This window comes from Molothrus aeneus, chromosome 7 (assembly GCF_037042795.1).
Source record: "Molothrus aeneus isolate 106 chromosome 7, BPBGC_Maene_1.0, whole genome shotgun sequence".
Lineage (NCBI taxonomy): Eukaryota > Metazoa > Chordata > Aves > Passeriformes > Icteridae > Molothrus > Molothrus aeneus.
In genome coordinates, this window is record NC_089652.1 from 21,792,311 (window position 1) to 21,819,112 (window position 26,802).

A 26,802-nucleotide genomic window follows, 5' to 3' on the forward strand; every position below is an offset into this window, starting at 1 on the left:
AAGCACATTACTTACCAGGTTTAAAGTGAAGGGATAGAGAAAGATGTAAATGCTTCCCAGCTCCCTTCTGCCCTTCTCCCACATGCAAATCTGCTTACTTGAGTGGTATGGGAAACCTCACTAGCACAGGGAATGGAAGTAGGTTGAAGCCAATGCCATGGGTATGTACACAAATAGCAAAACTGGTGTTATATTTGCTAATTTGTAAATTTCTTAAAGTAAAAAACGAGTTAAATGCATCTTTTACCTACTGAAAAAAAAAAAGCACTGCAATCATCTTAAGATGGATAGAAAAAAACAACATTGTGTTCTGGTACAGAAGTATCTGAATGATCTAAATCTGATAAATAGGAAGGGAGGGTCTAGAAGGATAAAATAATGAGGTAAAGTGCCTGATGCTTGTCAGGCTTATATTTATTGTAAAATATAACCTTTATAATCATTACAAACTGTAACCTTTATAATCATTACCATCAGTTAAATATAAATATAATTGCAATCAATTACCACTTTACTTCTTGAAATAGTATGCATTCTCTGTTAGAGGTTATTTAATTTTTTTCATTAATTTGTCTAAGGTTACGTAAGCCAGGTCTGTGCAAGTTCAGAGAAATTGAGAACACATGAACACATGTATTTCCATGTAAACTTATTATCAGTATAATTTTATTTCACCATTAGGTGATAACAGTGTTGGTTTTGCTCAATTTGCATAAACTTTTTTCATGTTAGCCTTGGACAATTCCATTCATTAGCTGGTGATGGAGAGGCTGATGCAGGCTGACTTTAATATTGCCTTTTTTAAAGCTTGAACATGATTAACAGTCAATCACCTATTGCAAATCTGCCCTCCTTAGATGGGACTAATCTGTCATTTTGTTTCATATTTCATTCATCAAGTCTGACCTCGTAATAAGATCACAAACTACCGATGATACGGATGGAGATAACTGCAAAATACGGAGACGGAAATTGTCCTTCCAAAGTGAAATAGAGAAAGGTAATTAACTTCATTTCTTACATGAGACAGCACTGCCTCATTATTCATTGGTATCTCACTTGGTAAAGCTGGGTACATTAGAGCCCATGTCGGCTGTTACTGCAGCAGCCCTTGAGAATCCAGCTGGGCAGCAAAACTTCTCTGTGCATTAACTCCTATATGCTTATGTATAACTAGAATATATATGTTTTACACTTCTATGACTTCACATCTGTCTGTGAAGAGCTGTTCCAACATTAAGCTACCTTATTGCCTTTGAGGCATGCATATATATATATATATGTAAATTATGTCTTAATATCTATTTTCTGAGACACCATGTTTTAAACTGTGTGGACAAGCTAGTCTGTGGATTATTTTATCTCCTCAGCAAAGTGCTTTGTTGTACTTGGTGCTAGGTAGTGTTTCTCCCTGGAATAGAAATATTTTAAAAATGAAAAATTTAAAATATTTCAGGACACTGTAGATTCACCATAGTCTGATTTGGATCCATATGGGAATGTGTAAAAGGTTGTCCTGGCAAAAGTTTATGTAATACTTTATGTGCTTACATTTACATTAGCAGCTTTTGGGACCTAATGAAGGAAAATTCAGTGAAACATTAAACTTTTTTACCACTATTAAGTACTGCTCAGTACTGGAAACTGTAGGCAGTAGATCTGGTCAGACAGCAACAGTCATGAAGACAGCTAAACTGATACTCATGGATTTTCATTTTTTATGTAGGAAAAACACAATTCCTTGAATACCATTGCACTTTTATGGTTGAATGCTTTGTCTGACAAATTACTGTTTCTGTTATGCCTGTCTTTCACACTCCACAGTTAAACCTCAGTCCCAGATGCAGCATAACCAATTTATGGAGTAGCAGAGTAGCTGATAATAAATGGGAACAGTTTAAATATCCATAGCAGGTATAATGCTCAATGAAGAGACTCTAATCCAGAGTGTGGCTATTCAGAACAATGACATCCCTGTTCGATCAAAGAAGCATCTTTAGGGCAGGAAGCCAAGACCGACAACAAATCTGTCAGGAAAATGTCCCCATGAAATATTCAATCTGCTCTTCACAAAGAATCTGTTGACAGAGATACTTTGCCTGACTAACCTTCACATTTCTTATGAGAAAACATATGCTGCTACCTAGACAAGATGGAAGTGATCTTTCATGTTGTGCCTGCAGTAGAATTACAAATAGGCTACTCGGGTGTCAGTGAGGTTCCAAGACCCCTAGGCTTTTATGGTTCTTGCCCAGTCAATTACACTGAACATCCTCTTTGAAACATTTATTTGCATTACTTTTGAAAGAATATAATTTCCCACAGTTTTCTCTTTGAAAAAAATTCTTCCACTGTTGGTGAAGAAGAGGCAAGACTGGCAGGCTCCTTAGCCCTGGCAATGATTGTACAGCACTTGGTAATAACTGGGTTAGGCAGAAGTGAGGTACATTGGAAGTCCATCTGAGGAGAAGATAAAACTAATAGGAGTCCTTTGCCAAGTACTGAGTACACTTTTGGTCCAGTGGCTTACTGCCCCTCTCTGGTCTCTTTCCAGATTCTCTACGTGTTCCCATGGCCACAGCAGACGCCTCATAGTCATAGATCTTCAGTGTTACTTTTCTGTGTCCCTTCCCACATCCTCTTTGAGGTTGTAGAGTAGGTTCTACTAGGGGTACTGCTGGTTTTTAAAGTAATGTTCTATTGATTTCAACCCTTTATATGTAGGAGGGAGTGGTATCTTATTTTGATCCAGCATAGTCAGTCTATAATGATAAATATTTGGAGATGATCCTGCAGAGTTTTTCAGAACTGGAGGAGAAAAGACACAGTTTCTGAACAAACAGTTGGAAAATGCATTTCTGGCCACAGTGTGCCAAAAGGTAAAAAAATACTTGTTGTATGAAAATCGTATTTTGATTTCAGAACTATAGTTTGAACAGGATAGAGACTCCCAGAGTTCTTACTGTTGTATTTTGATATTTTTTTTTGCAATTATTAGAGGCATGCTTAGTAAATGCTCTTCTTGCTGGCATTCTTTGCTTTCAGCTGTTGGCCTACTAGCATATTATGCAGCTTGAAATTGCATTTTTTCCAGCTTTAGTGTGAGCATGATGTTTTCTCTGTTTTGGAGTGCTAAAAATGGGATTGTGTTATCTCAGCCTTTAGTTCATGCTAGCCTGATTTGGACCTTGTTTCCATGGTAACTCTTCCTGCACAAGTTTTATCAGGGGTTAAACAAAATCAACACAGCTCTCTTTTATGCATCTGCAGTTAGTACCCCTGGTCCTCCAGTTTCACACAAGACCTCACTCCACATATACATAATTCCACCATTTCTATCTTAACTAGGAAGGCTTATAAGGGTTCTGTCATAGTGTGTTTTTAGAGGCTACGAGACTATTTGAGAGACCAGCTTGTTCTCCGGCTTCTAGAATCGGTTGCAGTCTCAGAAGAGGTCCCCTGCAAAAATGAATGTACGCACTATGTAGCAACTTGCAACTTGCACCCTAAAGAAATTCACTGCATGTCTTTAGAATAATGGATGGTACTTCTTGCACAGGTGCAGGTGCAGACTTAGCCAGTTGCCATAGATCCTTGACAGTCAGCCAAGGAAGTCTCTGAGACTGCTTAAAATTAGCAGCATTCCAGCCTGGCAGTTCCAAACAAAGCTCTCAGCTGGGTTGGCAAGTTAGCCTCCTGCCGAAAACTTTGTGACAATGAGCTATGCCATCTATACTCAGTTGTCATTTTTAGCAGTGCAGAATACAATTTTTTCTTGCTCATTTCTCATTTACTTCTAGCAGTTCTGTGTGAGTTAGCTAATTTCAAGGGAAGTACATTCAGACAAGAACTTTCTTTACCTCTACTAGTTCTGAATGCAGTTCTATTATCCCATGCTAAATAGGGAATTTCTAAAGTTGTTTACATCAATATAAAATCCAATATATGGGTTGCACCATATATGAAAATGCACAGTGTAAGGAGACTCACAGAAAGACTGAAAACTTGGGGCTTTGAAAAGACTGTTCTGAAGGTCAAGCATTATCATTTTTGCTAGCAACTTTTTTAACTTTTTGTTAATCTTGGCTCTAAAATCTTAATTTTCTTGGGACTGTTCTAGTGACTGTTCTAGCTGGCCCAGGAAACTTATAACAAGAAAATTTTAGCTCCATGGATATGATTTTAAGTTGTCACTAAGCAAAGTTCTCCCAGATTCTTGTTACCCTGGGGCTTGCACTTGTCCGTGTCGACACAGACTGTAACAATCAAGTGGGATATAAAATACATTTTGTTTCATTCTTAAAATATTATTAAGTAGTAGACTCATATATTGCTTAATTTGAAGAGTTATGTTTCCTGATCAGACTTTTCAAAAAGTGTCTACGCATCAATTCTCAAAGTAAGCACAAAAGCCAGAATTCTAAAACACTTCTAACTGAATCTTGATTAATGTTACTACCTTAAGTGTTCACTGCTTGTAGGTGCTTTTCAGGCTAAGAAGCCAAGCCATATTAACACAGCTTTATTACACAAAGTATCTAGAGGCCATGGCTCTTGATTTAGATAGAGAAGACAAGAAAACGTTTCAGGAACTGATTCTCCTGCCTGAAACTATGGTGTACTAAGAGAATGGGGAAACACCCCCTGCCCTGTTCTTTCCCATTCTTGTCCCCTCCCTCAGCTTACTTATCTAAATGCTTATTTTATTAATAGATGCTCAGACAAGCACTGTGCCATGTTCCCAGAAGGAAAGTCAGGTAAGAATGTAGAGAAAAATTGAAGCTCTTACCTAACTGTGCTAAACTGTTAGTATTTTGCTGATGAAGTTGGCTTTGGCTTAATTAGCAAAGAGTTTCTAATATTCCCCCTGTAGTGTAAGGTCATTAAACACTCAGGAAACAACTAATGTGTTGGCAGGCTGGAAACAAGACTTCATGTCCCCAAAATTTTACTTAATCATGAAACCCCTAGCAAAAAAGTACCTAGTCATCAGACAGCCCCCCATCATCAGAGAGCAGTGTTCATCTGCTCCTATTAGTGTTTCTGCTGCTATTGCATTGCCTAGGTGCCACCTCAGGGAGCTTCCACATAAGAGTCTTGTTTCCAGTTACTCCCAAAGAGGCTGTTTCCAAAGGCCAAATCTGCAAAATGTTGTGTGCAGTCACACATATCCATAGCTATCCTTTGAAGAAAATAGTAATAATAGTACTATGGTGAAAACTGAATCCCTTGGAAAAGATAAGAGAGTTCTAAATTTGATAAAAGAATTGTTTTGATCTATGCCCTGAATCCATTCTGAGAGGTGCACTGCTATAATTCTTTGTTTCCGATTTTTTTTCCCCATAGCATTATTTCCTGAAATACAAACTAATAATTGTCTTTCCATCATTATCTGATTACCATTGACACAAAAACAGACAAAACAAAGAAAATGGAGATGGAGGGCTGTCACTCCATCCCTAACATCTCATTGTACTGAAAATGGCACAAAAGAATAAATGAAGGACTTCATATTCCCTTGACCTTTGAAATTCTTGGGTTTTTAAATGTGTCTCAAATTCAGTTATTCAAAACCTAGCTCTTTTCTAGGCCCTTGTAAAAATAGGGACATGGATCCTTATGGAAAAGTCAATAAGGACTTCAGTCCATCATGATGGGGAGGTTTCAGTACCCTCTGCTGTTCCCTATTTCCAAAATAATCTAAACTTTCATGGGTCAGAGACAAAACATGGCAAAGGACAGATTAATTTACCAAACACTCCCAAGCAGTGCTGATACAGAACAGTAATTCAAGCTCTCTGCAGTACAGTTCATTTCCTCCACCATCACTATAGAATCTACTGGAAACTTTCAGCAAAATTGCCAGAAATTCTATAACAATGGAATCTCACTAGTTTACGTCTATATTTGTATCTAGCTTAATCTATTATATAGACCCATAGTAGACTTAGAATCTCCCAAATTAAGAATGAAATTGGAATTAAACAAATTTTTCATCATTAAATAATCACAAAAAAACATATAAACCTTTTTACTACTGAAAGACAAAATGTTTAAGCTTTCCCAAAATACTTCCAGCAACCTACTCTTCTTAGGATTAGGGATCTTCCTGCATAATTTCTAGACAGACAACATTTTTCCTTGGTGTTAGTCAAATACCACACACATATCTGACAGTACATTTCTAAGTAGGGGGTCCTAAAGATAGGTGGAATAATTGAAGAGAACCATAATGAGTAGAAGTGAGGAAGAAGGAGAAAACAAGCATGTGCTAAAGAATCCAAGAACTTTCACTGTTCAGGTTTCAGAAGTGACTGTAAGTCTTTGGCATTGTTTCAGATTTTGAGGACTGACAGATCAACAAATATGTAATTTATAGTGCTGAAGCAGGACATCTAGAAACACAAATTCAAGGGCCTGGTGGAACTTCTGGTAAATTATTGGTTAGCTGAAATGGGAGTAAAAATTTACTACCTTCTGAAACACTAGGCTACATAGCTGGCTTGATTAATGATGACAAATTCCAGTTAATGAAATTACAGCAGTATTAAACAATTCTGCTCCACAGGTAATGTATTGTTGACACTTTCACCAATACTGTTTGCAGCAGACTGATATATTAAGAGAAAATACCTCTAGATCATGCAGACTGGCCCTACCTGAGTAATGCAAAATTTCCATATGCAAACCATACCACACAAAAGAAACCTGTCTGATGTCTGGTAACCATCCCATGAAGTAGAAGTAGGATTTTAATGCCAGTATGTCTGTGAGTCACTGTCATAGCTCTCTGACCCAGACTTGTGACAACCCCACTTCTTCCCTTCCTTTGCCCATCTATGTGCAAAAAGCAGGACACAAAACCTTCTGATAATTACTTTGAAGATTTTGGAATTTCCAGACAGCAAAGGTCAGAGGACACTGTCTGTAAACTTGTCAAGCACTCAAAACACATAGCATGCCAAAACAGTCCCATAGAGTGTAAATAATGTTTATATACTTTGGTAAAGCAGGAAGTTACTAAAATAATCATCTTCAGTAAAACAGTTTCTAGCTCTTTCAGAATCAGAAAGTGAAATTTTTCTTACTGGAAAAGGAAAGAGAAAACACTAGAACTGGTACAGGGGGAGGAGAGGAAGATGGGGTTTAATGATTATATTCAGAAGAAGAACAGAAAGGGATAAATAAAGCTTTTAAAACCCTTTTCTGTGTGGCAGAAAGTGAACATATCCATACATACACAGTTAAATAAGTTCTTATTTTCTGGAAAATCTATTCCAAACCAAAGACTAAATTTCATTACAAAAGGAAGGAGAAATTGGAGAAATTCACATTCTGAAAAAAAGCCCTGCCTATCTATTATTTGTAACTTACTTTCCACTGAGCTACAGAGGCACTGCTAAGGTGTTGGGCAGAGGTACAGAACTTGCACCGTTATCAGGTTCTGAAGAGTCAATAAAATAGAGCTGTTTCTATTTTAATTCATACCCTAGGTGCAAAGTGTCACAAGATTATCCTCCAGAGAGAATAATTTTTAGAATTAAATAGGAGCCTTTAAAAGAGAAAACAACTTTTGACTCTCTGAGTATAGCCAGATGCCTCTAAGATAAAGCAATGGCAGTAAAGCCAAAGATGTTCATTTGAAATAGATCAGCTGATGGACAAATCTGATTTCAATAGGCAAGAGCCTACATTCAACAGATCTCTGCCTTCCTTCTCATGCCAGTGAGTTCATAATACTTGGACAGCATTGGAAAATAATGTGTTATGTTGTTCTGATATAGATGGAGAGATATCAACTGAATTTTCCTAGTTTTACAGCAGAGTAATTATTAGCAGAATCTGGCTTCATGTTTCTAAATATTTTAGTATTTTATGAATATAAGAGAGAAGACAGTCTGCTATATTTCAGCTGCTAAACGATTTTTTTCACTACAGTCTCAATGACCCCTTCTTAAAATTAGTCCACTGCTTGATTTGTATTCCACAGAGTGCTCATTACAGTTGTCGTTAGTGCACAAAATCCCATGAACATATAAAATTACCCTAAAAATTGGTAATTTCAAGCTTTCATTAGAAGGTCTTTTTCACAGGTTGAAGTCAGTCAAATATTAAGTAATTAAGGCAATTTACTGTAGCGTGACTATGTTTTCAATATATTCCCTCAAGAAATGCCATGGGACACATCTACAATAAAATTTTCTTGTGAAGCTTTCTTTTGCTTTTATACTGTTTTGGAGATGGAATTGCTGAGAATATGGCACTTGAGTCTGAGCATCCCCCAAGAGCTTTTACACTGCCAGTCCATTTGAAGTTGTTTTGACAATTTTGCAGCAACTGAGCATCACCAATATCACTTAGAGCCAGTAGTCCTGCTTAACGAAAGCCCAGTAATGTCATCTCTGCTCGGGGTTGTGTTAATTGCCCTTGGAGACTCTAGAGGGTACAGGTACAGAAGGCCTGCTTTGCTATTGGGTTTATTTTGCTTTGTTATTGGGTTTATTTTCTTTACCATTACCTGTCCTCACTGCTCACAGATTTCTGGACACTTGAAGGGTGCTCTTTTACAGATACTGCATTCTTTTTATGTGCAGACAAAGACAATTAGATGAAGCCACAGTTTCATTTCCTCATAGTGACCAGAAAAGAGAGAAGAAACCTAGGGAATATACAGAATGTTGGATTAGCCACTGCTGTAGGCTATAAAGACTGCAGATATTCTAGAACTATGTTGATTAGTAATTAGCACAAAGCAGATGGGAAATCATGCTGTCTCCCCAGGAACTTAATGCAAACTAGTTACAGTATTTATATGATGTTGAGACTACCCTGCTAAAATGTGTTTTAAATAAATAGCAGAACTGAAATTATCTTGACATTTCAGTTAAAAATAGGTAAAACCAAATATTGAATTTGAAATTAGCTTCAAGTTTATGCTGAAAAGAGATCAAGACTTCTTTATATTAATAAATAATTATTCTAGGGTTTAACTCCTATTTCTTTTTTACGATATGTTTTTAAAGCTATCTGCTTTAAATCTAGGCTTACTTGCCATTTCTTAAGAGGACTAAATCTACTCCTGCTTCTGCTCACTACAGACCTTGAATATGATTAATGAAAGATTCATTCTCAACTTGACTGGTACTGCTACCATATATATCACAGAATGTTGTTTAATTTTGTTATTCAAAAGATTGGATGTTCAGAGAATTCCAGCTCTAAAGAGTAAGGAATTTGGGCTACTTTGCAAAGTTTATTTGAAGTGATCCCATAAGTCAGACTAGGAACTCCCTCCTTTTATTTTCCCTATCATATCAGCCCTGTAATAAATTTGGAGAAATATGCTCTCTGAGAGCATATTTTGGGGATGAGTGTTTGATTAATACCTCCAGCATTAATTAGAGGTAATTGATTAATGCCTCTTATGGGAAAAGAATAATCAACAAATATTCTCTCATGTGAGAATAACTTAAATGAGTATTTCTGATACCAAGTCTAACATACATTACTGTTAGCCTGTCAAGACTGTAATAAATGCCCAATAATCAGAGTAATTAGAAGACAGGATGAAATATTTCATATTTTATAAACTTTGGAATATAAGGCTTCCTCGAATTTCATCCTCACTATAAAAAAAAAAAAGAGTACACAGGACAGTTGTGTTGGATAAAGCCTTTGTTGTTTTGATACAAACAAGTTTTGCAAGAGGAGTTATGGTTTATGGACTAGGAATACATACATACAAATGTCTTCCAGGACTTCAAAAGAAGTATAAAACTCCTCTGACAGAAGAATCTAAAAAATGGTTTAAAGTATTTTTTTCTACTAGACAGTGAACTTCCTACTTGATATAAGAATCGTGTCCACCCTCAGATCATAATAAACTAGAATAAACTCTCAATAATTGCTTATTTTTGGATACAATTATTTCTCTTTCACAGATTATTTCAAAGAGAATGATCAGAGTGATCCTGAACCCTCAGGAGACAGTACCAGATACTATCAATCTATTAAGAAACATTTTGAGGAGAAAAAAAGCGGGTCATCATCTTTTGTGTCCTCCATTGAAGATGAGCAAAAGCCCCTGTTCTCTGGGATAGCTGATTACCCATCTGTAACAGAGAAAACCACAGAGATGGACTTTGAAGAAATGGATCATGACACAGAAGAAATTCTTATTGACAAAAGAAGCAGTTCTTGCAAAGGTAATCCAGCTGTTTCTATTTAGTAAAGTTTGAGCAGACATCTTTTTAGTCTGATTAACAAAAATAACTTTCTGAATGGTTCTCTTGATTCTTTACATAATATTTACTCCAAAAATCTTAAGAAAAAATATCTTAGATCAAAAATTATTATTTCTCGAGAGGATTATTATAGTTTAATTCAGTGGGAACTGGATTCCAGTTCTGTTGGACTGGCTTGTACAACCTCCAAAAAGTCATTATAGGTTTTGCTACAAATCATCTTGCAACTGAACTACATAAATAATTTAAACAAACTACAAAATTGTCCACTAGTGTTGGACTCCACTGTGTGCCCATTGATGATAGCTGCACTCAAAGCAATACAGTATCTCCCAAAGGACATTTGATGTGCCAGGGTTGATGACGGTATAAAATTATAGATAGTGAGAGTCAGACTAGCTAAACATAATGATAGTTGCACATGCACCAAAAATATGTTTTCAGATAACTAATTTTATTCACTGCATTGGCAAGGCACAACAAAAATTAAGTGAAAAAAAAATCATAATAGCTTGAAAGAAGGCTGTCCTGTCTTGCTGCACCTGTTGGTTAAAGGAGTGCCATTACACCACACAGAAGAAAATCATGACTTCCAAAAGTAACACACAAGAATAAAGACTTGAGCTTTTGTAGATGACAAATGATCAGGAACTATTTAACAATCTCAGATACTTTTACATAGACTTAAATCACATAATTAAAATTATATCTAATATACTAAAATATTAATTTTCTCAGTGAAGTGAAAGGAAATTAATGGAAAACCCTGTATTAATATACAATTTAAATATTGCTGCAAGTTCATTTGTAATTCTTTCAGTCTGAAGGGAAGAATCACATAGTTATTGTTTGATGCTGTTTTCCTCAGCAGTTTCCATTGAGACACTTTAACGATTTAACCATCATTTAATAAACTTTAGGCTTCTAGGCTATCATTTTAAATAAGCCTAATGATTAATTAGACCAAACAATGATTTTAACATCTCAGAGGTATGAATATGTGAAGTGTGGTCTCTTCAAGTTAAGGCCCTATAAATCCACACCACATAAACTTGTTGCATACATACTGCAATTGGAAACCTTTCCTTCCCCCTACCAATAGCCAGAAATGTGTCCTTGCAGCTATGGCAACATTTTCCAAGGCAACCTATTGCACGTTTTATTTGAGCTAAATTTAGCATATCTAAAGGTTACAAATTTTGATTAAGACCACACTTTTTCCCACTTTGTAATTTAGCCCTTCTAGTAATGTTATGCAAGGTAATGAGCTGTCTTGCAACATTTATAAAACCTTCAAGGTCAATAAGATTAGCTTTTCCTGATATATGTTTTAAACTGAATTTTTACTTCTGTTATTAGAATTAGAGATTGATTATAACTTACCATAAGAGTAGTTACAAACATAATAAACTTGTGAAAAAACACTCTGCTTTTATGTATCCTCATATATTGTAGTGTCTTATAAATCTTGGATACAAATGCACTTGTACAAAGCTAGTCTAATTCGTTACCACTGTGACTGATACACATTTAATTATTTTTTGTTTTGTTTTAAGCCTTGGTCATTACTTCAATGAATGGAAAGAAAATTAAAAATGCATTGTATAATTTGGCAGAAGCAGTATAAAAGTCTCACTCATAATCTTAGAATGCAACTTTTAAATTTTGAACATATGGTTCTTTTGTGTAGATCTGAGAATTTTTCTGTAGCTGTTAGCTCTATGTAAAAGAAAAATGTTATTTTCACTTGGTCATTATTTGGGCTAAAAGACTGATTCTTCAATTCTTCTGGTGAACCTAGTGATACATTTATTGACTTAGTTTCCAGTCTAAGATTCTTCAAGCCCTGGAAGACCAGAGTAGGTTATACAGTTGTAGTTGCTGATGGGGTTTTCTAGGGTTATTAAAAAATATGGAATACCTGAAAAGACACTTAGATGAGTTACACCATATTTTATAGAGTATTAACTTGCTTATGGTGTGTGAACTTATTTTGTTGTTTCAGTGCCAAATCATTTGCTTTGTCACAAATTAAGCATCTATTACAATAGTCTCCAAATACATATTCTGGGAAAAAAACAGCTGTGATTTCCCCAGGATAATCCATGGCATTGAAAATCTGTGATTTTAATGAATGACTTACTGTTTAAAATAACCAACATCTTTTTTTTACAACATTGATGTTTTTACAGGACATTAAAAAGCAGTGAAATGCTTTTGAAATTCACTGCTTATAAGTCTGCTGGATCTACAAAACCCATTGCACCTAAACTCATAGTTTAAAACTTTACCCCTCAATTTTTCATAGTATGCTTCATTCAGTTTGATGAGAGATTTCCAGCTTTTCCTTGGACTCTGCAAATTGTACCACATGTGCCTCCTAAAACCAAATTGCTAAATGCTTCTGTGACACCCTTTATCTCTTTCTTTCCATTGGCTTAAGTTCCTGAGAAGCAGAACAGATTTCTGTGTAGCCAAGATGAAATCTCTTTCCTCTTGCTTCTGCCCAGTGCATAAAATCAGTTACTGGTCGTCAGATGAAATCCAAACACTCTACAGCTCCAGGAAACCTTCTACCACCTGCTAACCAAAGATCAGATAATACAATAACGACCTTTTTCTGATAAAAACAAACAAACAAACAACAAAAAAAAACGACAGAGAGAGAAGAAAATCTCCTACACTTGGAATCATGTAGTGAGAGCTCCCCTTCCTGGCTAAATCTACTTGAAATACTAAATCTGAGTGGGAACTTTTTTTTTCTTTACTTAGAGAAACACTGCTCAATGACATGTTTGAAAAGGATTAGCTATTAGCATTTGGACAAAGCTCTTACATGTTACCCACAGTGTGGGGTTTTTTCTCTTCTCTTTGAAACATGGCTCTAGCTGCTATGGTTACTTAGAAAAATTTCACAAGTGTGAAATGAATGTAACCTATGCTGAGTTAACAGCGTGCAGTGCCAAGTGAAGTGTAAGGAGAAGCTCTGAGCAAATCATTCAGGGACTGATGTGGGATTCAAATCCAACTGCAGATGTCTTACAAGCAGTCAAGGATTTTGCCCAGCTGTATGCTGAAGCAGCAGCCTGGGTGCAACAAGAAGTTTAATTTATTGTATAACTTCCTGTAGTTAAATAATTACAAATACAACTCTAATGGGAATAGTATTGAGCAGATGTTAAAATTTAAATGGACTTTTTTTTATCACATCAAAGAAGAATGAGTGATTCTGACCAGTTTTTACTGTTTGATTGACTGATTAACTCAGAGTAAACAAAGGCTATGGGGAGCAGGGTTTGCTGTAGGAAAAGGACTGCTCAACTATGTCACCTGTAGGCTCTGCAAAGGTCCCAGCAAGATCTTCATTCTATACAATAAGTGCAACAAATATATTCCCATGATAAAAATGGCATAAAGCCAAGAATGTAACTAATTAATAAATCCACAGATGCATAAATTAAGTAAACTGAGAGAGGAAAGAGAAATAGACCAAACCAGAAGTCCTGGCAAAAGGAAAGAGTGTCCCTGAGCTCTGTTTGGTAGTCATGTGTAGTGCTTGGTCACAGAGATCCAAGAAGTGGGAGGGTCAAGAGGGATGAAATTTGGGTGCAGCAGGTACAGGGTAAGACCTGGAATAAGCATCATCATTTTTTTTTACAAGGGGCTGGATGTAAAGAAACAAATATAAATTACCCATATAAGGAGTATTTTTAGATACATCATGTTTACTATGAAGCTTCATTTAATATCAAAGTGATCTCTGGCTGACCCAGAAATGCTGAATATTTTATTCTTTTAGAAGTCTGAAATCCTTAAACAAAATGAACAGGCACCTTTCACCCCACAGTACCGTAGGAGTTTCAGAGATGTACTTTACACAGAGGTGAACAGATTGGGTAGGAGAGTAATGATGCTAAAAGCAACATCAATAAAAATCAGTTTCCTTTAGGAGAATAATAAGCAGTACCCTTTTGCTAGCAGCATGAGCTGCATTAAATGGCCCTTGTCTCAGAGAAAACATATTACACTTCACCACCCTAAGAAGTGTGGCAGTAATGGGTAAGAAAGGCATCTCCCTGAGGCCTGGCATCTTTCTCTAGAGGGGACATTCCAATGCACTGTACCACATGCCCAGTGGTGCAATTTTAATGCAGCAAATCCTTCTTTCACACCAAAGAGCTAAGCAGTGAATACACTTTAGTAGCACATTCAAGGGCAAGAGAAGGCATCTTAGGCCTCTGAAGCACACTATCAAAGACATTCAAGTACATCATTTAAAGTCTTTAGGTTAGAACAAGAATTTCTATTTTCACTGAATAAAAAAATTGCTAAAAAATACACTGAGAAAATTTGGGATCCATTTGTAAAATACTTGAAACAAAACTAAAGAGAAGCCATTCAGTGGCAGAACTCTGATGCTGCTGACTAGAAAAAGCTGCTTGTTTATTTGCAGCTTCAAAATGTTAGCATGTATGTGACCACTTTTATCTTTCCTTAAGGAGCGTTAAGGAACAAAGAGAGATGTTCAGTCTCTCTGGCTAATGTACCAATTTAACTTTCAATGTTTTGAGAAACTCAGTAAGTAGGATGCTTGAGAAGTGTCAACCTCTCTAATTTTTTTTATATAAAACTATACTTTTATATGTTGTTTTTGTTGTTTTTTTTTAATCAGACATCAACAAAAGAAACTGGGAGCAGGAGAACATCCAGGAGTACCAGGACTCCCCAGTTCAACCAGCATTATCCCATGTTACATGGGGAATCTGTGAAACTGAAAGTGATTTTATATATGGGGAAGTGGAGAATCGATTAGATTTACTTCAAGAACAACTTAACAGGTAAAAACAAAGAGAAAAGAGCCTATGTGTGAAAGAGTACACAATACAACTGATATTGAAGATGCTACAGAAGGAATGAGTTTGTGCAGGAAGTTTCCAAAAGCATTCAGATCTTCAGAAGCTCAAAAATACAAAAATATGCGTAATGGGAATATCACTTTTTTTGTGTGTATGTATTCTGCGGAGGCTGTATATCACCTAGGTTAGGCTTTCCAGAATCTTGGAAAAACCAATTCTGGGAAATCTGGATACACAGTTTTTAAATGTTGCCAGAATATTCATGTCTTTTGCCTCTAGATACGCACATTAGCTACTCTGAATGGCTTTGCAGTAGAGCCCTTTTCCTCAGCTGACTGTTTTAGACCATCTTTTTAACCAAGAAGTTGTACTGAGAGGCCTCGAATTGTTAAATTTAAATCTCACCTCATCAAGAGTGCTGTTCCTAGATCACAGAAACATCTAACAATTTGGGTTAGAAAGGACATTAAAGATCACCTAGTTCCGACCGCCTGCCACGGGCAGGGACACAAAACAGCAATTTTCAGTATCTTCAAGATGTGAAGTACTTTTTCTTTCCTGGAGACTCAAAGTACACCAGCTGCCTGCTTTTTAAAATGTATTGCAGATGAATTCCCTTTTTGATGCGTTAACTCTTTTTGCAACTCTATAAGTAAGACATGGGAATATGCAAAAGCACGATACTTATACCTGTTACAACAGAAAAATTATACTTTCCAATATATTATCCAATATCACTTTTGCTTAATATATGGTGCCTAATATATATATTATGCTTAATATATATTATATTATTATATATTAATAGATATTATTATATATTATTATATTATTAATAGAAATTAGTATTAATATATATTATGCTTGATATATCTTGCTTTGCTGGCAGCTAAGCAGCACAGCTTACAGCATCTTAAAAATATGGTTACAAAATTTTGATCCATCCTGCACTGTAATTTACCATGTAACTTCACTTAAATTGACATAGGCTCAGGACCATTGATTTTTTCATTATTTTCACTCTATATTTTCATTACTTTTAATATTTTTCCATGACAAATAATATGAAACACACTCAGTCCTAATCATACTTTAGTAGCTATTGAGTGGCATTCTGCGCTGTATATTTTAGCAATCAGTTTTAAGCCAAGGTAACTGCATATTGATTCCTTCATCCACCAGAAGCCAATCAAACAATAGTATTTTACATTCCTGAATATGGCATAATGCATTAAAAATTTTTAACACTTTTAACACAATTTTTAACATTTTTAACACTTAACCCTAAACTGCTGTAATTTCTAGTTAAAATCAAGTAATCTAAGTAGCTGCAAATGTCACATAACTACATGCCTGCAGGATCCCCATCAACAGTACATAGTCTTTTGGTAACATTTCATTTCCTGAAACCTTAAGCTCTCAAAACTGAAGTTATACCTCAAAGTTACCATCATTTTATCATGCAAGTTGTCAGTATTCTGTCAGAAAATATAATTGTTGCTGATAAACTAAGAATTAAATTTTTATGTATTTTATTATATTACTTTAAATTATTCTCATGTTTTAAAAGCTTTTCATGCTTTTGGTATTTGGGGCCTTGCTGGGTTTTCTACTAATATAACAGACAATATCCTTTCCTGCCTTTGTCACTTCTGACTTGCTAGCTTAAAAAGCATGGTCGCTTCTCCCTGAATTTTTCCATGCCAAGTTAGAGGCTTGGCATAACACTCAATTATTAAATTGACACAGAGGGCTTCCCAGCCCTCTATGTAAAAGGTATATGTCCCTAGAATTCTCTCTGTTTCTTCTCTTTAAGCAATTGGAATTTCATGGACACTATGGGCCTAGCATTTAGGCCAGTTCTGCTATTTGTTTGGGTAGCATGGATTTGTTTTAAATTTTGGAGAATGGAAAGTGAACCTTTATATGCAATGATGATAAATAAACACTACCAGAGACACTCTTTCATTTGAAGTACAAGGAAACATTCAAGCACTAACAAAGTAAGAGGGGAGCAATTTTAGAGTTAATTCAAAGCCAAAAATAATCTTGAATGGATATCCTCCAATGCTACCTTTTATTCACTGAGGAGTTACCTACCCAGGTATAGCAGATGGAAGTTCTCTGGATGGTGGCATGTTCCTGCAGCATTTCACTCTGTGGCATCAGCACTGTGCTTGTGTGAGAACAGCCCATTGGCAAGTAGCAAAGAACCCAAGGGTGCTGACCAAGAGGGCAAGTAGGGCACATCTGACTCTAACAGTCAGAAGTCTGGGTTTGGGCTGTTTTTTTTCTGGGAGCTGATGCCACAAAATCATCTTTTTCTGATGAAGGAAGAAACAACATCCCAAATACACTTCAGTCATACCTTTTGGATTAATTTCACAGATACTTTTATAAATAAATGATACAGGCAATGGACAACTACAACAGGATAAAAAATAACATCAGTAAGCACAGGGTAAAAGCAAAAATCTGACAGCACGGGATCAATTCTGCTACTGTAGGGAGCCCAAGTAGTAACATTCACAACATTAAAGGCTGCTGACAAAGATTTGTTTACTCTGTCAGAAGCTCAGTTGCTGTACAGAAGGCTGTATTATCTGCATTACCATCTGTCAGCATGTGCTGTAGCCTTCCAGCAGCTGGGAAGGTACAAAAGGCATTACCTTTTCCTGAGTTTGTCACAGGTTTTGGCAAGACCATTTAAAAATCATTTCAGTGCTATGGAGTTGTAAGTATGAACAAAATAATCAGCTCAAGTGTTTCAGAAGTCATATACAAATTTATAAAAAGGTGAAAAACATTTTTAAATGTACAAAATTTGAACATTAGAAATGCTGACATTAATTCTGAGGACTGCATAAGTTTGAATAAATTTTCACACTAATGAGAATTGGGCAGTTGAATTTTTAATAGTTTTGGAAGCATCTTTCTTTTTATTTTTGTGGAAAAACACAAATGCACTTTCTGCTTAGTTCAGTGCATTGTATCAGCATGTCAGAATGCCTTGTCAGATACATCAAAATAATGTCCCATGCCCAGCCAGCACAAATCAATTTAGTCACAATGAAGAGAATACATTTATTCCAGTTATTTTCAACCAGATACCCAGTCCCCTGTGTTGCTTCTTGTTGCAAATCTAAGGCAGAGTGATGAACTCATTCTTAGTATAGCAAAAACCAGAGAAAAGCTCACAGGTATGTTCTGCAAGGGAAAGCGAGAGCCAGAAGCTTTGGAAGGGCTCCGTACTCCCTCTACTGTTCTCTCCTTTTTAAGACATGTTCAAGCCACAACAAGCAATGGTTTTACTGGGAAACTGCAGGTCCCTCTTGAAGACCTCTGTAAGCAGTGCATAAAATACACCTGTTTCTGGCCATGAGCTAACTGATTTCATGTTCCCTCTCTAGGCTTGAATCCCAAATGACTGCTGATATCCAAACCATCCTGCAGCTTCTGCAAAGGCAGTCAACACTCATTCCACCTGCCTATAGCATGGTGACAGCAAGTGCAGAGTATCAAGAGCCAGCAGTCCGGGTCATACAAAAGCTTCAGCCTGCAGCATCAATTAAAACAGACAGAAGTTTCAGTCCTTCATCTCAGGTAAGTACATGTCCATAAGATCAAAAGAGGTTTCCTAGTCATCTTATGAGGAAGAAATGCACCAATCGGGTGCTGGTTCACTACTTTAAGGAATATGAAATTATTATTTTGACCTAGCACCTCCACAGTGGGCTTAAACACCACAATTTCAGAGGCCACATTTTCTATGAGGGTTGTAGAGATTCATACAATGATCTTATAATCAGACAGATTTACTTCATTTTCATTTTTTTTATAAAAGTTAGCAGAAAAGGAATCCAAGTGGTTAGAATGTTCAGAATTATGCAATTCTGGAGTTATGCTCTAAAACAGAACTTCCTATTCCAGAATGTTGATATCCATACTCTTAGACTGGGTCTCAAGAGTAATCAGTCCTTCAGAAAGGGCTGCTAATATGTGTATCTTGATGTCATATTAGCAAGTCTGAGGGGAGAAAAAGATATCCAGACTTCTACAATTAATCAGCAGAATTGCATTCAATTACATTAAATCAAATGCAGTACCATGTAAAAAAATATTTCTACACTGTTTAATTTTCAAAAATTATTTTCCATCAACCATCTGAATCTGCTAATTTTGAACAGAACAAGGGCCTGGAAGAGACCAATGTAATTATTACCATCTCGTTTTTTCTCTTCCCTTACAGTGTCCTGAAATTTCAGATGTTGAAAAATCAAAACTGAAATCCAAAGAATCCTCAAGTGGAGTGCATCTGAACACAGCCTCAGAAGACAACCTGGCTTCTTTTTTAGACCAAGAACGTGACCAGTCTGTAGAGCCACTCCCACAGCCTTGTAAAACTTGTCTCCCTCCAATTAGGCACCCTTCCTTGCCAGAATCTTCACTAAGCACTGTAGGAATCTTGAGTCTTCATAGGCATGTTTCTGATCCTGGTCTTCCTGGGAAATAGTACTTTTATACTATTATTTCACATAAAAATGTAAGTGCTTTTAATGGCTGTTTCTCCTTTTTTTTTTTTTTTTTGTATTTAAATCCTCTATACTTGACTCAGGGGCTACAAGGAATATACCATTATATGCAAAAGTACTGTATATTTTCCTAAATCTGAAGCTTGTAAGGTAAAGTTGAGCAGTTCTGATGTAAATATATATATACACACACACTAACTGTATGTTCCAAATGTAAAACTGCCAGCATTCTCAAGGCACCTTATATTTTTATTTTTTTTAAATAACATGCATGTTCTGAAATTACAGTTTACGTTGCATGGAGATTACCATTTACTGCTGTCATGGAAATAGTATTTTATTGTGGATATGTGTTCAGAGCAAATAGGAGACCAATAACAATAATTCACGTAGAAAAACTCCTACCTGACCAAGCTAAAATTCAAGAAAAATGCTCTTCTAGCTCACTTTTGAAACTTGATTTATCTTTCTTGTAGTGAGCTTTTTCTACTACATCACAATGGGTCTGAATCTAAAGAAAGAATAGGGTAACCAAATCTTCTGGGCTTGAAACAATTAGGACAGAGAACACAGCCTCCTTTCAAACTAGTTAAAGTAGGGTAGTATTTTAACAGAGAGGAAAACTGCCATATGGTGGAAAGTATCACCATAGGTCACATCCACAAACTGCATTAAATTGAATCATTTGTTTCCATCACAGTTTGGGTTTTGATTTTTGTACTGTTATTTTTTTTAATTGCATCATAGAATTCAGCTGTGATGAGCAGACAGGTGCTCTTCATCTGTCACACAAACATAATCAAATGCAATAAACCTAATTTCTATGTAATGCAGAAGACTGCGTTCCTTTTGTTCAATAGAAATTATTAACAATGTTTTAATTTAAAAATATTTTACACATTTTTGTTATATAATTATTAGGGTGGCTGTTTGCAGTTACCTCTTTGTACTGACTGGCCCCTCTACAATGCTCACACACACACACACCCCCCCACAGGTGCTGTGGACGTGTGCATGTGTGTATTTTATAGCTGTACATAGGTGTGTATGTATGTGTATGTGTATATATATTTATATACACACATACACACAAGTGCGTGTATATACCTACACTTACATGTAGGAGTATAGATATAGAGCTATATATATATATATATATATGTATATATGTAAAATCACTTTCAGAAACAATTGTAAACTTTCTTATTACAAAATGAGTAAGCTTAGCTTGTGTCCAAAGCTGACTACATTAGAATAAAATGATCTAAGGTCTGTAGGCTTTAAATACAGTATGTACTGTATGTGCATAATGCTTTGTGAATACTTAGATTTAATTTTATTAAAATATTATTCTGCTTCAAATGTTGTGTTTCTTTTAGAGAGAAATTATGTTTTTCTTACTGCTTTCAAATATTTTTAAATATCCATATGATTTTCTAATCTTATAGTTTTAATGTGAAATTCCTCTAGCATGAGTACTGTTTACAGAAAAGCATGTAATCCAGTTAGAGGGGGGAGAACATAAATTTTACCTAAAACCAAGCTAAACCCTCTGTCCAAAATCAGTGCTACAGAGAGATGCAATAGTGACTGTCCCTCACATAGATACATTCCTTGTATGTTGGGGTCAGAATCAAATGTGACACTTCAGTCATACACAGCCCGTAGATAAACCCAAGGTGGGTAAATCTTTCCTCATTTAAAATTAGTGTGAGTGTTAAGCTACTGAGCATGGCTCTGCTTTACCTTTGCTTTTAAGGATACCAAAATAAATTAAGTCAATACCTTTGTCACTCAAAAGATAAACCAACCCTTCCCATACAAGATCAAATTTTCTACTGCCTCATACTACTCTTGATTGTTGAAAGGTCCAAATGGTACAACAGGCTGACTGTTCTTCTACCGCGATGACAGGAGGGCTGAACTGCTCCGTGCCTTGCAGGATCAGATCCTAGTATCAGGAAAATTAATCCACAAATGCCAGAGATTTATGTCCAAAAAGGAGACACAGGACTCCTACAACTTGATTAGAATAAAGGGAGGGAGAGTCCCCTGGGGCACACACCCGTGGGGTTTTCTCTGTTTCGTAGTGCGCAGCCTCCTTTGATCCTGAGCTCCCAGCGGCGCGTTGCCCTCTTCCTTACCCCATGGCTGAGGTACTAGGAAGGTCCAGCCTTTCTGAACCCCCTCCCACATATTCCCCCATGAACCTGTCATTTTACCCTGACATTCAGGCTCGTGTAGACCCTTGCCTGTTTCAGGAGCAAAGCTGTCTGGGCTCTGCAACAAACTTGCTGCTTGAGGTTAGTAAAGACATTGAGACCCATTTCAAAGACCTTAACAGCCATACCCTCATCCATGGAATTGTTTGTAAAGACATTAGCACACATCTTTCCTCCCACTAGGGATCAGTCAGAAACTCTGCCTGCATATACTTCAGTGGAAAGAGGAGTGTTGGATAACAAATACCTTCTGGGAGGTTTTGTTGTTTGGGTTTTTTTAAATAGCAAGGGTTAAGGACTTCTGCTCTATCTCAGCCTGGTCACTAATGCTCATGTCTTTACAAGAAACAGGTTAGCACATTTTCTAAAAAGGCATTTGTTATGCTACTTTCTAAAAAGTCTGGTATAAAATAAAAATAAAATAAATGAAAAAAATATAATGCATGAGCATTGCTTTACAAAAGGACTTTTGTCCAATTTTATCACCTGGTATTTCTCATTATTGCAAAGAGATTGAGCAAAACAGGTCGCCTGAGGAAGGAGCATTGGGGAGGGAAGAGGAAAAGTGACAACTACTCTAGTCAGTCAAAGTGAAGGAAAAGCTACACTTATTCCATTTTTTGGCTCAAAGAGACTTCATTTCTTTCTTTGTCCTTGTACCAAAGGAAAAAAATCACTCAAATAGGTGCAAATAAGGGAGACTTAAAGTTATGGAGATTCTAAGCTCCCTGCCAAGGAATCCAGAAAAGATGAAAGTGTAGTTGCAACACTCTAGCTACCCCTTCCTTGCCACCGAAAGATCTGACTTCTCAGGTAACTTCTTTTCTTGTTGAGGTTCAGTGAAGACCCACTGCTTCAACATTTTTTCTTCCAGAAACAGGTAAAAAACAGTGAGTATTGAAATCTATTAATTTTCTAAACAGCAAAAATTGCCCCTTTTATTTGCAGGTGATTTTGCTGGGGGTTTTTGGGAGGGTTTTTTGAAGGGGTGGGCCTCCCTATAAGTCCAGTCTGGTTTTCACTTGATAGAAATGGGTCTGTATTATCCAAATCAAACTAAGAATAATAATGTTAAGGGTTGTATACCCAACACAGCTGTAACAGATCAATAGAACCTTTCAGAACTTTAGGAGCAAGTTTTGGGTTTGCTTGAGCTTAGGAACATTTGGCTGTGCATATTAAAAACCTGTGGCTAAAAATAAATATAAATTATAAGCTGTAAATATAGAGAAGTCTCCTGAAAATTCAGGAATAGCTAAAGTAGTTGAAGTACAAAAGCTACTTGTGGACAATCACTTCAAATGTGAGAGGTGAGACTGTACAGATCAGCACAGCTCTTGATGAAGCTAATTGGCTCCTACCAGTTACAGGTGTAGTTCAACATTAAAAGCAAAGGAGAGGTTGTGATGCTTTTCAATAGTTAAGCTGTGAAGCAACCTGAACTATTTGGATGTGCACATTCATCTAAAGGCACAGATTTACTGTAATACACAGTAGTCATATGTCTTGGCCCAACTGCTGTTTCCTGGAAGCACACACCCAGCTGCATGTCTCTTTTCTTCCATGTTCCATTGCTGTTCACTTTGCAAATGCATTTTCTTATCTCCCACCTTGCTGCTGGCTCTCCACAGATGGACCTCTCTTCCATTTTCCTGCTGTAAATTGTGCCCTAGCAATTTCATCTCTCTGGTGAGCACTCATCAAAGTTCCTGTCTCATTCACCAGCATCATAAGTAACATACAAAAAGCTGAAATGTACTGCTTGGCATAGCCTCTGGCTGCCTGCTGAGGGGAAGCAACTGGAGTCTTGCCCACTGATAAATTGTAAGTCCTCTTATTGGAGCTGCTGAGCTCTAAAATGCTGAACACAAATAGAATCTCAGGAGACTGCAATACCAGTGCAGCAGAAGGAATGATTTCTCCCATGACTGGTGTACTTAATACCACACCTGCAGATCAGTACCTTTAATCTTCCATCCTCTCTGTTAAATATTCTTTATAAATATTCACACACTGTGAGCAGCGTGTAAGAATGCACACTGCACGGTGCAGTGCAGTGACGTGCTGTGCAGAGCTGTGCTGTGCTGTGCGGTGCAGTGCTGTGTGGTGATGTGCTGTGCTGTGCGGTGCAGTGCTGTGTGCTGATGTGCAGTGCTGTGTGGTGCTGTGCGGTGCTGTGCAGTGCTGTGCTGTGCAGTGCTGTGCTGTGCAGTGCAGAGCGGTTCAGTGCGGTGCTGTGCGGTGCAGTGCTGTGTGCTGATGATCTGTGCTGTGCTGTGCTGTGCTGTGCGGTGCGGTGCTGTGCTGTGCGGTGTGGTGCTGTGTGCTGATGTGCGGTGCTGTGCTGTGCGGTGCAGTGCGGTTCAGTGTGGTGCTGTGCGGTGCTGTGCTGTGAGCTGATGTGCGGTGCTGCGCTGTGCGGTGCTGTGCTGTGCGGTGCAGTGCTGTGAGCTGATGTGCGGTGCTGCGCTGTGCTGTGCTGTGCGGTGCTGTGCTGTGTGCTGATGTGCGGTGCTGCGCTGTGCTGTGCTGTGCTGTGCGGTGCTGTGCTGTGTGGTGCTGTGCGGTGCAGTGCTGTGTGCTGATGTGCGGTGCTGCGCTGTGCTGTGCTGTGCTGTGCGGTGCTGTGCTGTGTGGTGCTGTGCGGTGCAGTGCTGTGAGCTGATGTGCGGTGCGGTGCGGTACTGTCCAGTGCAGTGCGGTGCAGTGCAGTGTTGTGTGCTGATGTGCAGTGCGGTGCTGTGCCGTGCAGTGCGCTGATGCGCGGTGCAATGCTGTGTGCTGATGCGCGGTGCAATGCTGCGTGCAGATATGCAGTGCGGTGCGGTGCGGTGCTGTGCGCTGATGTGCGGTGAGGCGCGGTGCGGTGCTGCAGCCGTGGCGGCTGGGCCACGTCCCGGCTTCCCCGCTGCGCTCCGGCCGAGCAGGGAAGGGCAGCGTCGGGTCTGTAGCGGGGCCAGGCGGTGGCACTGCGCAGCCTTTCTGATAGCCGAGGGGAAAGCCGAGTGCTCCTCCTCTACACTGCCAGAGCGACTGCTATGAACCCTAAAACCAATTTCAATTGCATCTGAAAGGGACAAAGGTCTCAGAATTCGGTGTAAATGTCCAGGAGAGCCATAGTCAGGGTATTTCCATTATTCGTGGTCAGAGCAGGAGCTCAGCCATCATCTGTGCAACCTCACACTAGCTGGAATAAACAAGTAACATTCCTTATCTCTGGAAGTCTCACATGTCCTTTTAATGTCTGCAAACTCTTAGAGCCAGTAAAGGATTGTTTTGGAATTAATATACAGCCTGATTTACCACAGTGTACACAACAAAGCAAATACACAAACAACCCATCTGCACACAGTGAGTCCTGTGGGCTCCCAAAACTGAGCAAGGAAGGGTCATGTGCCTTCCAGCTAAGGTGCTGGAGACGGAAGAAAAAGTACTAGGGGGAAGGAAATCTTTCAAGGGAAAGTTGCATAAAGTAGAAATGAAAAAGTAGTGATGAAGTAACAGTGAAACTAAAGATAGGCATAAGAATGATGAAATGAAAGTAAAAGCAAATTAAGTTCTTCTACAAAAGAAGCCTCCAGCTAAAGGAAGCTCCTCTGAGAGCAGACTACTGCAGCACATCTCAATGTGACAAGCAGCTGAGGGTACAATTTGAACTTCAGAATAGTTTAGGCTGGGAAACGACCTCTGGAGATAGCTGGCTTTCTTTTAAAAGCAAGACATTTAATCAAGGACACTGTCAAGCAAAGTGTTGAATACTTCCATTGAGGAAATTTCTGCTACTTCTCTGAGTAATATATTGCAATGTCTAATTGTTTCTAGAGAGCATAATATGTTCTTTTGACACCTAGAGAAAATTTCCTCTAGAGAAACATATTCCAATTCCCCTTTGTCCTATGTACTCCAGTGAAGAATCATCCAACTTTTAGGAGCTGAAGAACTGTTGGTGTCCCAAGACAGGTTCTTTCACCCACTTTGCAAGAGACTGATCTACACAGAGAATCAAGGTATTTTATTTATTTACAGCTCTGCCTTGCACAGAAGGAGGTGCTTGGTGGCAAATTCACAAAGTCAGCACCATGACTGTCAACATTTTTTTACATTTTATCAGACAAATGCATTAACACTCATTGGCTACAAGTTACAAAGTTTTTCACATTAATTAGTACTCTTTTTTCTATTGATTAAACTATTCCCTCACTTCTTATGCTGATTAGTCCACACGCCCAGTCTTTCTCTTCTTCGGAGTCAGTGGTTTCCTGGATCGGTGGTCTGTGAATCAGTGGTCAGCACCTCTTCATGCCAGAATTACCTTCTACACAGTCAGAGCCGATCTCAGCACAATTGCTGAAATGTCTTCATTATTTTTTCCTTACCTTGGGAGTTCTGCCAAATGTCCTTGAGGCTTATAAATTGTGTTCTTTGGTTCTGCTATCAGTGATACATCCTTATTCCCAGGCTTTGTTAACCTCCCCCTAGGTCTGAGATCATGGAAACATGCCTAAGCCCTAGACCTTAACAAGGCAATTTTACCAATAAATAAAACACCCAAATATCGCTGCGGTTGCATCTCCGCTGACCCTTATTTTCTCCAGGCTTTGTAAATGTAGTTCTTTCAAATGTGTGACAGGCTCTCCAATCCTGTTGGCCCCTGGCCTCTACAATTTTTCAGTCTCTTCAACTGCCCCGGACCAAAACTGAACACAGTACTCCAGACACTCTCTGTTTATCATTTTGCTTTACCTCAGAATCAAACTGAGGTTCCCCAAACCCCCACGATGGAAACCAAGACTGCTTCTGAAGCTCAGTGACATGTACGATACGGGTGAAACCTCATCTCAGGGAGACACCTTCCAACGCCTCAGACACCAACCAAGCACCTCCTATTGCTGCCACTGCGTGCCAGGGCAGCAGCCAGCGCCCAAAACTCAGAATGTGAGCAGCCCGG

The 26,802-nt window shown here is 37.9% G+C and overlaps 1 protein-coding gene across 2 annotated transcripts in view; it reads left to right on the top strand.

Annotated features, from left to right (window-relative positions):
* The window catches only part of KCNH7 (potassium voltage-gated channel subfamily H member 7), a 205,802-nt gene extending 184,808 nt beyond the window's left edge, over positions 1 to 20,994 (top strand). For both annotated transcript variants that reach the window (XM_066553653.1, XM_066553654.1), the window contains 5 exons: positions 901 to 1,000; positions 9,942 to 10,205; positions 14,917 to 15,082; positions 18,511 to 18,703; positions 19,350 to 20,994. In XM_066553653.1, the coding sequence (XP_066409750.1) occupies positions 901 to 1,000; positions 9,942 to 10,205; positions 14,917 to 15,082; positions 18,511 to 18,703; positions 19,350 to 19,613 (987 nt within the window). In that variant the 3' untranslated portion in view covers positions 19,614 to 20,994. The remainder of the gene's footprint in view (positions 1 to 900; positions 1,001 to 9,941; positions 10,206 to 14,916; positions 15,083 to 18,510; positions 18,704 to 19,349) is intronic.
* Positions 20,995 to 26,802: the final 5,808 nt, after the last annotated feature.